Genomic DNA, 15863 nt, shown 5'->3' on the forward strand with positions numbered 1-15863 from the left:
TCCAATCCCTAAGAGATTTTGCAGCTTCCAGACCAGCCCTACAGGAGATGCTTATAAAGCACAGAAGAAAAAAAAAAAAAGAACAACCATGCACTTCCCAAGAGGATAGGAGAACATAATCAACAGAAAGAATATTGTGACTGGAAACTTGAAAACACTCACATACATCAACACAAAAGTTAAAGGAAAACAATCAAAGAAAAAACTTTATAAGAACTTTCTGATGGAGATAAACACTTACATTTCAATAATTAGCCTGAATATGAATGGACTAAAATCACTGCTGAAAAGACATAGAATGGAAAACTTGATTAAAAAAAAAACATGACCCAGCCGGGCTCAGTGGCTCAGCCTGTAATCCCATGCCTTTGGGAGACTGAGGTGAGTGGATTGCCTGAGCTCACGGGTTTGAGACCCGCCTGGGCAGCGAGACCTCATCTCTACAATAAATAAAAAAAAATCAGCTGGGCATGGTAGCACATGCCTGTAATTCTGGCTACTTGGAAGGCTGAAGCAGAAGGATTGCCGGAGCCCAGCAGGTCGAGGCTGCGATGGCCGGGAGCGGCCACTGCACTCCAGTCTGGGTGACAGAGTGAGACTCCAACTCAAAATAAAAAAAACATGACTCAATAATTTGCTGTATCCAGGAGCGCACAAAGACTCAAAGTTAGAGGATGAAAAATGAATATCTAGACAATGGATCACAGAAAAGGTAGAAGTCACAATCTTATTATCAGACAAACAACCTTTAAGTTATCAAAATTAAAAAGATACAAAGGACACTAAATAATGACAAAAAGTTCAATCCATCAACAAGAAATATGTATCCTAAACATATATGCACAAAACACAGAAGCACCAGTATTTATAAAGCAACTACTAAGTAAAATAAAAAAGAAGATACTAACTCTAACACTATCATAGCTAGGGATTTAAATACTCCACTAACAATCCTAGATAGATTATTGAGGAGAAAAAATCAACAAAGAGATCTGGAACCTCAACTTGATGCTTGACCAAGTAGATTTAATAGATACTACAGAACATTTGCTCAACAACCACAGAATATACATTCTACTCATCACTACATGGAACATACTCCAATCAATCACATTCTCAGCCATAAATGAAGTATAAAAAAATTTCATAAAGTCAAAATACTGTCATGGACCTTCTTAGACCACAGTGGAATAAAACTAAATATCAACACCAACAAAATTCCCCTAAAATCCATAAAGACACGGACACTGAACAGCACAATGCTGAATGACTCCTGGGTCAACACAGAAATCAAAATAGAAATAAAAAAATTTCTGGAAACAAATGAAAACCAAGAAACATCTTACCAAAACCTCTGGGATGCCATGAAAGCTGTTCTTATGTCACCATCCTAAAAAAACTACCTACAAGGCCAAGGCGAGCAGATTGCCTGAGCCCAAGACCAGCCCTGGAAACTTGGTGAGACCTCGTCTCTACAATAAATAAAAAATTAGCCAGGCATGGTAGTGTGTGCCTGTAGTTCTGGCTACTTGGAAGACTGGGCAGAAGGATTGCCTGAGTCTAGCAGGTCGAGGCTGTGGTGGCTGAGTATGCCACTGCACTCCAGCCTGGGCGACAGTGAGACTCTGACTCAAAAAAGAAAAAAAAAGAAAAAGAATACCTAAAAAAAAAAAAAAAGCCCTGGGCCAGATGACTTTCCAGCAGAATTCTACAAAACATACTGGAAGAGGCTGATACCAATCCTATTGAAAGAATTCCAGGCAATTAAGAAAGACAGAACTCTCTTCAAATCATTTTCTGAAGCTAAATCACAATGATACTCAAACCAGGTAAAGATCCTACAAAAAAAGAGAACTACAGGCCAATATCCCTGATGAACCTGGATACAAATTCTCAACAAGATTCTAGCAAATTGGATCCAACTACACATTTCAAAAATCATCCACTATGACCAAGTAGTCTTCATCCCTGGGATGCAGGGCTGGATCATCACTCAAAGACCATAAAAGTAATTAAATACATCAACAGACATAAACACAAGAACCACATGATTATATCATTAGATGTAGAAAAAGCTTTTGATAAAATCCAGCATCCATTCTTGATAAAAACCCTTGAACACCTAGGCATAGACAGAATATACCTCAAAATACTAAGAGCCATCTATGATTCTGTGGAGGCAGCATAGTGCTAAACGAACAGAAACTGGAAGCATTTCCCCCTGAAAACTGGAACAAGACAAGGCTGCCTATTCTCACCTGTCCTGTTCAACATTGTGTTGGAAGTCCTAGCTAGAGCAATTCAACAAGAGAAGGAAACCAGGGGTATCCAAATAGGAAAAAGGGAAGTTAAATTATCCTTCCTAGCCGGGCTCGGGGGCTCAGCCTGTAATTCCAAGCTTTGGGAGACTGAGGTGAGTGGATTGCCTGAGCCTGCAGGCTTGAAACCCGCCTGGGCAACTTGTCAAGACCTCATTTCTACAATAAACCACAAAATTAGCTGGGCGTGAAAGTGAGTGCCTGTAATTCCAGCTAGTTGGAACGCTGAGGCAGAAGGATCACTGGAGCCCAGCAGGTCGAGGCTGCGGTGGTCAGGAGCAGCCACTGCACTCTAGTCTGCGTGACGGAGTGAGACTCTAACTCAAAAACAAATAAAAAAAAAATAAAAAAATAAATTATCTCCCTTTATTGACAATATGATACTGTACCTGGAAAATCCAAGATAATCTGTCAGAAACCTCCTTGCACTTTTAAAGGACTTTGGCAAAGACTCAGGGTATAAAATAAATGTGCAAATCAGTCACATTCGTATACAACTACAAACAAAGAAATAAATAAAAAGCACAATCTTATTCACAATAGCCACAAATAAAATAAAATAAAATTTATTGGCATCTTCCTAATCAGATAAGTGAAAGACCTTTACAATGAAAACTACAAAACACTGCTCAAAGAAATCCAAGAAGACATAAACAAATGGAAAAATATTCCATGCTCATGGATTGGAAGAATGAACATTGTTACAATGTTCACCCTACCCAAGGCAAACTACAGATTCAATGCAATACCCATTAAATTACCAATATTATTCTCAGAACTGGAAATGACAATACAGAAATTTATATGGAAACATAACCATGAATAGCCAAAACAATCCTCAGCAAAAGAAACAAACCAGAAGATATCACACTTCCAGACTTCAAACTTTATTATAAGGCTATACTAATCAAAATAGCCTGGTATTGGTACAAGAACAGACATAAAGACCAATGAAACAGGATAGAGATTCTGAAAGCAAAGCCTCAATTTCTCAACCAACTCATCTTCGACAAAGCCTCCACCAACAAGCACCGGGGAGAGGAGAACCTATTCAGTAAATGGTGCTGGGAAAACTGACTGACCACATGCAGAAGATTGAAACAGGACCCCTACTTATCAACATACACAAAAATCAACTCTAAATGGATCAAAGATCTAAACATAAAACTTCAAACTATAAGACTCTTAGAAAACACAGAAGACAGCCTTATGGGAGTCAGAGTAGACAACCAATTCCTGACCAAAACTCCAGATGTCCATGTCATAAGAGATAAGATAGACAAATGGGACCACATTAAAATGAAAAACTTCTGCAAAGCAAAAGAAATCATCAAGAGAGCAGGGAGACAGCCCACGGAATGGGAAAATTTATTTGTCAACTGTGTATCTGACAAAGTTCTAACATCCAGAATCTACCAGGAGCTCAAATGTGCAGAAAGGTAAAATAACAAACAGTCCCATTAAAATTTGGGCAAAAGTTGTGAACAGACACTTCTCAAAAGAAGATACGTGAGCAGCCAACAGACTCATGAAAAAAGTGTCAGTTTCCCTAATCATCAGGGAAGTGCAAATCAAAACCACATTGAGTTACCACCTAACCCCAGTAAGAATGACCATCAATAGTAAAACAAACAACAACAGATGCTGGCGAGGATGCAGAGAAAAGGGAATGCTTCTACACTGCTGGTGGGAATCCAAACTCGTTCAATCTCTATGGAAAACAGTGTGGCGATTTCTAAAAAAACTAGAAATTGACCTTCCATATGACCCAGCAATCTCCCTATTGGGAATATACCCAGAGGAACTCAAATCATTCTACCAAAAAGATACCTGCATACGCATGTTTCTTGCAGCACTATTCACAATAGCTAAAACATGGAACCAACCATGCTGTCTATCAAAACCGTACTGGATAAAAAAATGTGGCACATATACACAAGGGAATAATGCACAGCCTGAAGGGGTCCAGCCCTACAAGGGTCGTGAGATTTCCTGAAGGAGAGATGGATAGGCGAAGGATGAAAACATTATACTCGGACACCTGCTTCCTGAACAGATGACAACCTTTATTAGTTAACAGAAAGCTTTTATACCATTTGTAAAGGGGCAAGACAAAGAAAATTCCTTCACATCCTTTAAAAATTACCTACATATCCTTTAAAAATTACCACTATCTAGTGGTCTTTAGAAGAAACGAATAAGCCAAAAACACTATCTACTTTCAGTTAATGAGTCTTGAGATAAGTTTAAAAGGAGTTTCACTTAAACTAAACATAATGCATACAAGGTTTACTTTGATTTTGGTTCCACATCACTTGTCTAATTAAAAAAGCCTTAAAAACACTAAAACAAAACTATAGATTGTACCTAGTGATAGTAGGAATATGAAGTCCATTAACTTGACCAAACAACAGTGGCTAGCATTTAAAAAATAACTATGAAAGTCACTTACTGTGAAAATACATACACTAATCTTTACTCTGAATAAACATATAAAGTGAACTAAACATAATGAAATAAAACTAACACAACTAAAATTATTATGGTTGCATAATTGCTAATGAGCTTTTAGGTTTAGGATAATGGTGATTCAGCTGTTTTTCCTTATGCTTGGCAACCTCCCGGAAAACATCTTTGTCTTAAGATAGGCACTTGAGCAATTATTATTATCTTTGAGGCACCAATTTTATCATTGTGTGAACTTAAACTATGAACTTAAAACAATCTTCAAAGTAGCTATAAAACACTAAACTATAGCACTAAAACTTAATTAATGACTCAAAGTAAAAACCTTGTTAAACACAACCAGAGCCTAATAATTTTTGTCAACCCTCATACATATGTATATTGATTATATGAACTTGTATGATATTACATTTACCAATTATGATTAATACATGGATAAAACAATTATCATGTCTAGAATAGCACTGCCAGTAACTCTCTTCAAAAGAGTCCTAAAGCCGGGCTCGGTGGCTCAGCCTGTAATCCCGTGCCTTTGGGAGGCTGAGGTGAGTGGATTGCTGGAGCCTGCGGGTTCGAGACCCACCTGGGCAGCGAGACCTCATCTCTACAATAAATCAAAAAATCAGCCGGGCGTGGTAGCACATGCCTGTAATTCCGGCTACTCAGAAGGCTGAGGTAGAAGGATCGCTGGCACCCAGCAGGTCGAGGCTGTGGTGGCCGGGAGCAGCCACTGCACTCCAGTCTGGGCGACCGAGTGAGACTCCAACTCAAAAAAAAAAAAAAAAAAAAAGTCCTAAATTACAGTCCTTGAAGTGCTTCAAGAAAGTTCCCAGGTGCACGGTTCTTCATGTAGCAGTTCTTCTCTTTTGGGCTTTTACGACCTTCAAAGTTTTGTAATCGCCTTTCTTGTTCAGGTGTCTTCATTACTTTTCTCTTATCCTGCAGTGTTTATTTCTAAAGAAAACTCAAAAGAAGCTTTTAATGACATTTCCAGGCCCCCAAGGTTGCTTTCTGTATTTAGTTAATTATCATGAAAGTGTCTAATTAGTATATTATTAATTCAGTGAAAACCCACTCTATAAACGTTTACTTAAAATTTAACTAAAGAATTAAGTAAAAACCTTAATGATTAATCTTTATCCTAAGTCTGTGAAGACAGTGTTATAAATCACCTACATAACTCCTAGATAAATGTCTGAACTATAATGAGCTCATAATGAACGTACTATAAACTTGTACTTCTAAAAAAACCTTGTCTAAACACTAAGCTGCATAATTCTAAATCAAATAAGGAGTGAATATACTAATATCATTTTTTATTCAAGTAATATCTAGTAACTTATAACCATGTGAAAGAAAGCATTCTTGATGTGCTTCAGAGTTTAACCCTTGCATATGTTAGAAAAGGCCAAGCAGCATAGTGAGAAAATGGGAAAATGAACCATGACATTCTCAGGTTAGGTGTGAGTACTTCGCATAAACATGCCATTTTCTTCTTCCACGACTGCACAGAATTTCTTCAGCCATATCAAACAGCAAAGGTGGAAGACAGAAGGGCCTCACCTTCCAGGGCTTGCCCTGCGGCCTGGGGTCTTCGGCCCACCAGGACCCTGTCAATCAGGTGGCCCTCCAAGGCCGGCTCCCAATGACAGCCATATACAAGGACAAAGATATGGACCTCGCAGCATCTTTTATGGATTTAGAGTCTATAATACTCAGTGATCTATCACAGAAACGAAGAACTGAGTACCCCATGTTCTCACTCATAATCAGACCCTGAACATTTTCCATAATACTATCAGAAAGGGATTGGCAGTAGTGCGTCACTACCAGGGGAGGGAGGTGGGGAGACGCATAATGTCAACAAGGGTACCTGATCTCACACCAGGCAAAGTGAGGCCCAAAGGGAGGCCCAAACTACCTGTACAATGACCACTTGTATACATAATCCTGAATTGTACCCTATATCTTTAAAATAAAAATAAAATAAAAGCTTTAAAAAAAGAAAAAGCTGGTCATGGTGGCTCATGCCTGTAATCCCAGCACTTTGGGAGACTGAGGTGAGAGGATTGCCTGAGCTCAGGGCTTCAAGACCAGCCTAGGCAACTTGGTGAGACCTTGTCTCTACAATAAATAAATAAATTAGCCAGGCGTGGTGGTGCACATATGCCTGTGGTTCCAGCTACTTGGAAGGCTGAGGTGGAAGGATTGCCGGAATCCAGCAAATTGAGGCTGTGGTGGCCATGAGTGTGCCACTGCACTCCAGTCTGGGCGACAGAGTGAGATGAGACTCTGACTCCAAAAAAAAAAAAGAAAAAAAAAAAGAAAAAGACATTTAAAAAAATAATTACTGCTGGGAAAACTGAATATCCACATAGAAAGGAATGAAGATGAAACCTTACCTAACAACATGCACACAAATTAATTCAAAATGGATAAAAGCTTAGGTGTAAAACCTGAAACAGTAAAACACTTAAAAGAAAACAGAGCAAAACTTCACGCTATGGGATTTGGCAACTATTTCGTGGACACAACACCAAAAGGACAGGCAACAACAACAACAAAAATAGACAAAATGTACTCCACGAAAATTAAAAAGTTATGCATCAAAAGCCACTATGGGTCAGGTGCAGTGGCTCACACCTGTAATCCCAGCACTTTGGGAGGTCAAAGCGGGAGAATAACTTGAGCCCAGGAGTTTGAGATCAGTATCGGCAACATAGTGAGACTTAGTCTCTACAAAAATAAAAATAAAAAAACAAAATTGGCTGGACGTGGTGGCATGCACCTGTAGTACCAGCTGCTCAGGAGGCTGAGGTGGAAGGATCCTCTCAGTCCACAGGGTTGAGGCTGTGGTGAGCAGTGATTGTGCCACTGCACTCTGGCCTGGGCAATAGAGTAAACAACTGACTCAAGAAAAAAAAAAAGACACTATGAGCAGAGTAAAATGCAACCTACAGAATGGGAGAAAATATTTGCAAAGTATATATCTGATAAGAGATTGATATGCACAATATATAGAGAATACCAAAACTCAACAACAAAAATGCAAACAACCTACTTCAAAAATGGGCAAAAAATGAAAATAAACAATTCTCCAAAGAAGACATATCAGTGAAAATCACTAATCATTAAGGAAATACAAATAAAAGCTACAATGAGACCCATTAAGATAGCTAGTATAAAAAAAGGTAATAAGTGTTGTCAAAGATGTGGGAAAATTGGAACTCTTGTGCACTGTTGGTGAGAATGTAAAATTGCACAGTCACTGTAGAAAACAGTTCATCAAAAAATTCAAAAGAAAAATGTCCATATGATCCAACAATTCTACTTCAGGGTATGTATCCAAAAAAAAATTTTTTTTTTTGAGTTGGAGTCTTACTCTGTCGCCCAGACTGGAGTGCAGTGGCACTCTCCTGGCCACCGCAGCCTCGATCTGCTGGGCTCCGGCGATCCTTCCGCCTCAGCCTTCCAAGAAGCTGGAACTACAGGCGCGTGCTACCAAACCCAGCACATTTTTTTGATTTATTGTAGAGATGAGGTCTTGCCAAGTTGCCCAGGCAGGTTTCGAACCCACGGGCTCAGGCAATTCACTCACCTCGGCCTCCCAAAGCACGGGATTACAAGCTGAGCCACCAAGCCCGATCCCCCCAAAATTGAAAGCACAGTCTCAAAGATAAATTTGCACACCCATGTCATGGCATTATTTATAGTAGCTAGAAAGTGGAAGCAACCTGAGTGTCCACCGAGGATTGAATGGATAAACAAAATATGATATATACAAACAATGGAATATTATTTAGATTTATAGAGGAAAGAAATTCTGACATATGCTACAACATGAATGAAACTTGCGGACATTATTCTGAGTGAAATAAGCCAGTCATAAAATGACAAGTGTTGTATAATTCCAATTATATGCAGTACTTAATCAAAATCACAGAAACAGAAAGTAGAATGGTGGTTGCCAGGGGTTAGGGGCAGAGAAGAATGAGGAGTTATTATTTAATGGGTTTAGAGTTGCAGCTTTACATGATGAAAAGAGTTCTGGAGAGATGCACAAAATTATGAAACTTTTTTATTTTTTATTTTATTTCATTTTATTTGAGTTGGAGTCTCACTCTTGTCGCCCAGGCTGGAGTGCAGTGGCAAACTCACGGTCACCGCAGCCTCGACCTGCTGGGCTTAGGTGATCCTTTCGCCTCAGCCTTCCAAGTTGCTGGAACTACAGACACACAATACCATGCCTGGCTGGTTTTTGTGACTTACTGTAGAGACAAGGTCTCAGCAAGTTGCCCAGGCTAGTCACGAACCCCTGGACTCAGGCAATCCTCTCGCCTCGGCTTCTCAAAGCGCTGGGATTACAGGCTGAGTCACTACACCCAGCCTATGAATGTTTTTAATACCACTTACATGTATACTGAAAATGGCTAAAGTGGTACATTTTATGTTATGTATATTTTAGCACGATAAAAACATTGAAAAAAAAGACCAGATATCCTTGGAGAAATAGTTGATAAAATGGCTTTTTGAATTCTGACAAAACAAATCAGAGAGCCACACGTTAAACACGACAGAGGGGTTATTTATACTCACAAAGCATATCCATAAGGAAGATGTACAGTCCAACTTTTATGTATCTCATAAGAACAGCAGTGAAATGGCAAACCAAAACCTACTAGAGATATAAGTAGTAATAGATGAAATCACAATCATGATTCAAGACTTCAAATCACTTCAATGAGTAACTACATCCATAATCATGACGACAGCAACAGTGGGTACAGTGTACTGAGTTATAATTAGGTTCCACCTACTTGAATGGAATTTTATTTTTTAAGGGTCATTTTGGGTGTCGGGACAGATTGGGCACAAGGGCCCTAGTTTAGCAACCCCAGCTCAAGATCTTTGCCTTATTTCCTTTTCTTCACTGCACGTATCCCTAAATGAGCTGCAGGGCATGTGATACAAGCACATCTGCAACCCATTCACAGCACACAGGTGGAAACGCTACTGCAGAACACTGGAGTCCCAGAAACTGGTGGTGGCAGGTCCTCATATTTTTGTGCCATTTCTGTCCCACCTGCGGAAAACACGTGTTTAACCCATTCCACTACTCCCTACTCCTGAGATCCTAGTGCCATTGAGAGAGACCCATGTGACGCCTCAGAGAGGATGAGACGATCAAGAACCTTGCATTTGAAATTATGCCAATGAGTCTCAAAGTTGATATATCTATGAGGAAAATGTCCAAGGTGTACCACCGATAGGCCAGGCCTAGGAAAAAAAACAGATTCTGGACTTTGCTAAATTTTTTTTCTTTTTTTGCGTTGGAGTCTTATTCTGTCACCCAGGCTGGAATGCAGTGGCACGCTCACGGCCACTGCAGCCACGACCTGCTAGGCTATGGCGATCCTTCCACCTCAGCCTTCCAAGTCACGGGAACTACAGGTGCGAGCTACCACACCAGGCTTGTTTTATGATTTATTGTAGAAACGAGGGCTCACCATGTTGTCTGGGCTGGTCTCGAACCCCTGAGCTCAGGCAATCCTCTTGCCTTGGCCTCCCAAAGCGCTGGGATTACAGGCTTGAGCCACCGTGCCCGGCTGGATTTTGCTAATTAAAAGACAAAGGGAATGTATTCATCCATGCAACTGCTGCACCCCAGGAGCTAAAGTGATTTGCTCACACTGTAGTGGCCGAAAGTTCAATCCGAGAGACCACCAAGAGCCAATTCCGATAAAAGTTCAAGAGGGTCTTTATTTACAAGCTCGAGCCTGGACCTCTGTCAACAACCAACACAGTGGAGTACATTCAGAGGCCCTGATTTTCTTAAGCAGATGCCTTTTATGCTTTTACACAAAGGGAGGAGGAGTTTGGGGGGGCTTTCCAGTTTTGTTACCATTTAATTGGGTAGTTCCTCTGGTGGTCAGCTTAATCGTGGAGGATTGGCTAGCCTGACTCGAGCTGACCTTGGCCCACTGGCTAGGGAAGTTGCAGAGACATCTGGAAACTTAGGTGATTTCTCCCTGGCACCTGCTTGGTTGTTGCTAAGGGGAAAGTGAGACAAGGGAAGAATAACTGGAGCTTTGCAGTTTTTCCCATAACTGGAACTTTAAACAGTTATATGTTTTAAGACAGAAAACTAAAATTGGCTGTGCTATTGTTCACAAGTCGATTACATATTTATTGGGTTATAGCATGCTCCTAACCTAAGTCTATGGTATACTCTATTACGGTCCTCTCAATGCCAGTAGGATGTTTGTGAAACAGCAGCTGTGATTGCATCACCACCTGATAGGGCTTCCCAGAAACCAAGAACATTCTTCCACATCAACCAAACCGGAGAATTAAGTGAGATGGTGGTAGAATCCATGGTCCATGAATCTCTCAAGCCTAATGGTAGACTTCTCTGTAATTGTCACAGAGTATGGGGCTGCTTTGGAATGAGTACCTTCACAGGGACCTAGAGCTGCCACCTGCACCTTTCCATCCTAGGAGCCAAGGGGGGCATTCACAGAATGCAGGTTCCACTAGGGCCTGGATTTTATCCTTTTGGTTGAAGGCTAGATCCTCAGTGCGTAGAACAGTGCCAGGCACATTGAAGGGCATCCGCAAGGGTGTGTGGAGTGAACCAGTGTGTGAACGCCTGAACTCTACAGGACATTCACGCCTACTATGTTCCTGTGAGAAACTAATGACTAGCTGAAAAGTCTCACTAGGCCTGTAAAGCAAACTCGGAACCAAACTATCTGTACTCACTGACCAGGGAATTATGCGGGAATTATGAATTCCAGAACTGGGGGTAAGTTCACAGCCACTTTCCAGTGCTGCCCAAAGATCTAAATATACCCCTTCCCCGCGGTCACAGGTACCTGGTCAAATGCTGCTTGAGGAAAGACAAAAACCTTTTCACGTGGTGTTCTTGTGAGATTTTTAGGAACACACCATAGCCCGTGGGTGAGTAGCCTACCCTTCCTTCTAGGGGCTCTGGCTTGCCACTTAATTCATGTATGGAGTTGGGCTGCACTTCTTCAAAAGAGTAGATCTTTAGCCACCCTGAGGCTTATGTGCACCAGATCTGTAGATGTTTTGGAAAAAAGATCAACTAAGGTCATAATGATCAACTAAGTTTTGGAAAAAAGATCAACTAAGGCTTAACAATTTTACTCCTAGAAAACGAGTGATAAATTAGCCACAGCTAAGCATTATTGTTGACAAGGTAGCTCATTCACTGACTTTGATAACGTTTAACTTTAGCATGTCCCGGGCAATAAGAATAAAACAGACCGAAAAGAAAATAAAAATCCTGCGGGTGGGGAGTTCACAATACAGCATGGGGAGAAAGGGACATAGACGAATGATAACTATAACTATTTAGCCAATTGTGTAGGTGACAGGAGATGAAAACCGCTGTGAAAAAACAAAAACAGAACAGGCAGGGGAAGGGGAACGCACAATGGGAGTCAAATTGTAACAGTAAGCCACGCCTATTAACATGCTAGCCCTGATGCCTTGCCTCTTCAGTTACATTCTCGGTCTGGGATGGCTCCTTCAGGACTGTCTTGGGCTTCTGCCATCTGAAAGGATCTACTCCTGCTAATGCAAAACAAGGAATTTAAATTACAGTGCTGTTTCTCCGGCAATGTAACTAGCCAGCTTTAGCACGATTTTTAAAGGATAAGGCAATTCCCTAAGGTGAGTTCATGGTCCCCAGTGAGCTAGCTGGTCTCTTAACTGGATTTACCAGAAAAGTCGTATTTAAAATATCATTCAGGCATGCTAAGTTTTCAATTAAATCCACGCCCTCTGCTGCCCACAGAAGAAAAGATGCACAGGAAGTAAAAATGGCTTGCTATTTCGACCTTCGCACTGGGGTGATAGAAACTGCTCTCCAAGTATAGCAGGGCAGAATGCTCTCCACCACGACTGCGTCGACGACATCATATAATTGAGGTATGTATCCATCAGGAAGTTTCAGCGAATCCAAGGTGAAAAAGATGCTATCATCTAACACCCCATTTCTTCCATTAAGGCTAGTAATGCACACCTGCAAGTATAAATGATGATGAAGTCAATGTATATCGCATAATCTATGTATAGCATAATATCCTCTAACTGGCCCTGCACCTCCTCGCTCTGGCTCTAACCTGCAGGTCATTCCATCCCCATCAATGATTCCCAACATGGTTGGCACGTTGGCAGTAGTACCAGGGGTGCTTTGTGAAAATACCCATGCCCAGACCCCACCTTAACCCAAGTAAGTCAGAATCTCTGGGGGTGGGGCCTAGGTCTCTGCTGAGAAAGTCTGTTTTAAATTTTACGCACAGTGGCCATCAGCCTGTGTAGTTAAGGTTGAGAGAGTGAAAGGGGTTGCATGAGAAAGGAATGTGGTAGTAAGTAGACTATCATTTTTTCCCTATTCCTCAGTCACATTCCAGGCTCATTCCTTCATCTGTACCTGTGTTCAAAATGAACTTCCTTCTCACTGTCAGGCTCCACTACCCAAAGCATACCTAACTTTAACTGGAAAGCTCACATCCCACTACCCACTTCATACATTCTTTCCCAATAATTTTCAGGTATACCAGTTGTTTTCCTTCCTGTTGTTCTCAGAACATCTTAATAATATGATAATACCAAACAAACTGAAAGAACATCATAAAAAACTGAAAGACTTAGACCTGAATCATATGTGTGTGCTACACAATTTCCTAATTATTTTCTGTTGGGAGTCCTGTGATTTCAAGAAGAAAATAGGCTACTCTTGGGTAGCAAGTACATTTTCTAGATTTGCCAGCACACCGAATGGATTTCTAAGCATGAAAATTATCACTAAAAGAAAGGCTTGGAAGAAAAAAACGCATGACAAGTACAACGTGAAAACAAATTACCTCTTCCACAGGTTTACAGATCACGGGCTTCACTGAGCATGCCTTGATGTTTGAGGAGTCTGGCTCAACATAATACTCAACTTCTAACCAATCACCCTTATAGGGCACAAAACCTAAGACAGCCGTGGAGAAATGTGAGGGTAGTTATCTCTTAACTTAGGTCAGGTTACATTTCACATGTTACTGTTGTATGCCCTAAAATAGCTTTTATGAGATCTGAGGTTCATTTTGCACATACTTAAACAGGAAGCTTATAAATCTTTCTGTCAGAAAGAATTTTACACTCCTGTAGGCATTGATTCTCCTCTACTGATTTAACAAAATCAAATGGAGAAAAGTGTGAGCTGCGCGTCACAGCCAATCTAAGGGAGCATGACAGGATTTATTACACAATTGGTCACACTCACAACGCCTTCAAGAAAGGAAGGAAAGTACACACGTAAGAGTACACGTTGAACCCACTGATCTGTGTTTAAATCTTAACACTACCGCTTGGTAAGCAACCTTAGCCAGGGTGCTTAAAATCTCTGTGCCTCAGTTTCTTCATCTGTAAAATGAGAAGCACAATAACGGTCCTCATGCCTTAGAGGTGTTGTAATAATTAACCGATAGGCTTCAAACTTGTAGCAAAATGCCTGGCACATAGTAACCACCAAATAAATGTTGGTTGGTGTCAATAGCGGCAGATACACTAGGAGATATTGCTACACATGCGATTGTTGTGTACACCCGTGGCTGCAGGGACCAGGTGCAGAAGCAAATATGGTGGTGGGGGTTGGCACCTGGAGTCAGGGCCAGCTGAAGGCACACACACGATGGCAGGGTCAGCCACAGACACACATGCGCAGTGGTAGGGTCGGGGCCTGAAACACAGGCCCAGGCTGTTTGTCGGGGGCACCTGCAAGGTGGATGTGTGAGGCCCCTGGGTCCCCAATTGAATGAGAAGGAATCAATTTCCCAGGTGTTTTGGTCAGTTGACAACTCTGACATATGAACCTTCCGTTTTACAGTTACCAACAAATAGTTTCAAACTGAATTTACAGCAAGTCATCAGTGAGTCCCAGGATACAAAGATACTGGCAAGGATCTGGAGGAGCCAGAACTCTCACACATTGCGGGTGGGGGCGTAAACTGGCCCACCACTTCAGAAACCTGGCAACATCCACAAAGTTCAACATGACTTTACCTCCCAGCATGATAAAATGGTAAAAGACACAGCTCTTGGACCACCTGTCTCCTTCAACCTGTATACATTTCTTTGGGGTGACTTTATGGAATATTTATGGGATGATAGCTCCAGCATGTGTACACCCCCAGCTCTAACCAACCTCAGATTCCATTTTTCACACACCTACAGACCTTCAATGTGTCTAAAGCTGAGTTCGTGTTGTGCTTCTCAAGCACCCAATTCAACTCCTCTCCATCTTCCACATCTCAAATTGACAACTCCATCCTCAAAACAAAAATTTGGCAGTTACTGGCAGGAATGAGTGACATCAGCAAGATGGCAGAGTAGGTGATCCAAGCCACCTTTATCCTCAAAAGAGCTACAAGCGAACCGCTATACAGGAACAAAAATAGCTCTAAAAGAGCAGATGGATCCACTTAAGAAGTCACAGCAACACAGTGGAAAACAAACAAACAAACGAACAAACCAAAAAAGAATGCCTGCACAAAAGGGGTAGGGAGAACAGTTTCATTTTGCCTGCATCATCCCATCCCCCAGCTGACACTGCTCAGCTTGGAGAGAGAATTCCCCGGCTCGTGAGTTCCTCTAGCAGGGAAAAGGAGAGCGAGATGAGCAACCAGGTGCCCTGGCCTTTCAGGGCACTGCCTAAAATGAACCTGCTTTGGTTTCACCCCACGCCGAACGTGGGGGAAACCGCTAGCTGAGACATCGGGAGATGGTTAGTAACAAAGAAAAGGGGTGTGGCCATCAGTATCTGCCATGTGATGGGAACCACTATGGTCCCCAGTGGCCTGCTCTGCACGGGATTCTAACAGCCTTCTCTGCTGTGGACCTTGACAGTCCTTATAGCCTCTCACCTCTGAGGAAGGCAATAGCCTGCTCAGCCGCATAGGACAACCATTGCCTCCAAGGACCCCACCGTTCTTCACCTTTGCAGTCTCCAGCTGCTTGAACCACCAGCCCTCTTCCTCCCCTCTCCCTGGAATATCCCCAATA

At 41.6% G+C, this 15863-nt stretch overlaps 1 protein-coding gene across 1 annotated transcript; it reads right to left on the minus strand.

Annotated features, from left to right (window-relative positions):
- Positions 1-12639: 12639 nt before the first annotated feature.
- LOC103256481 (cancer/testis antigen 55-like) lies at positions 12640-13807 on the minus strand (the record flags this gene model as incomplete). Its single annotated transcript, XM_008054332.2, has 2 exons — positions 12640-12834; positions 13679-13807. Coding segments are annotated over 2 exons (324 nt in total), but the record flags the coding sequence as incomplete, so codon positions are not given.
- Positions 13808-15863: the final 2056 nt, after the last annotated feature.

Source organism: Carlito syrichta, unplaced genomic scaffold (genome assembly GCF_000164805.1).
Source record: "Carlito syrichta isolate Samal-C Ts95f unplaced genomic scaffold, Tarsius_syrichta-2.0.1 Scaffold289647, whole genome shotgun sequence".
NCBI classification, from domain to species: domain Eukaryota; kingdom Metazoa; phylum Chordata; class Mammalia; order Primates; family Tarsiidae; genus Carlito; species Carlito syrichta.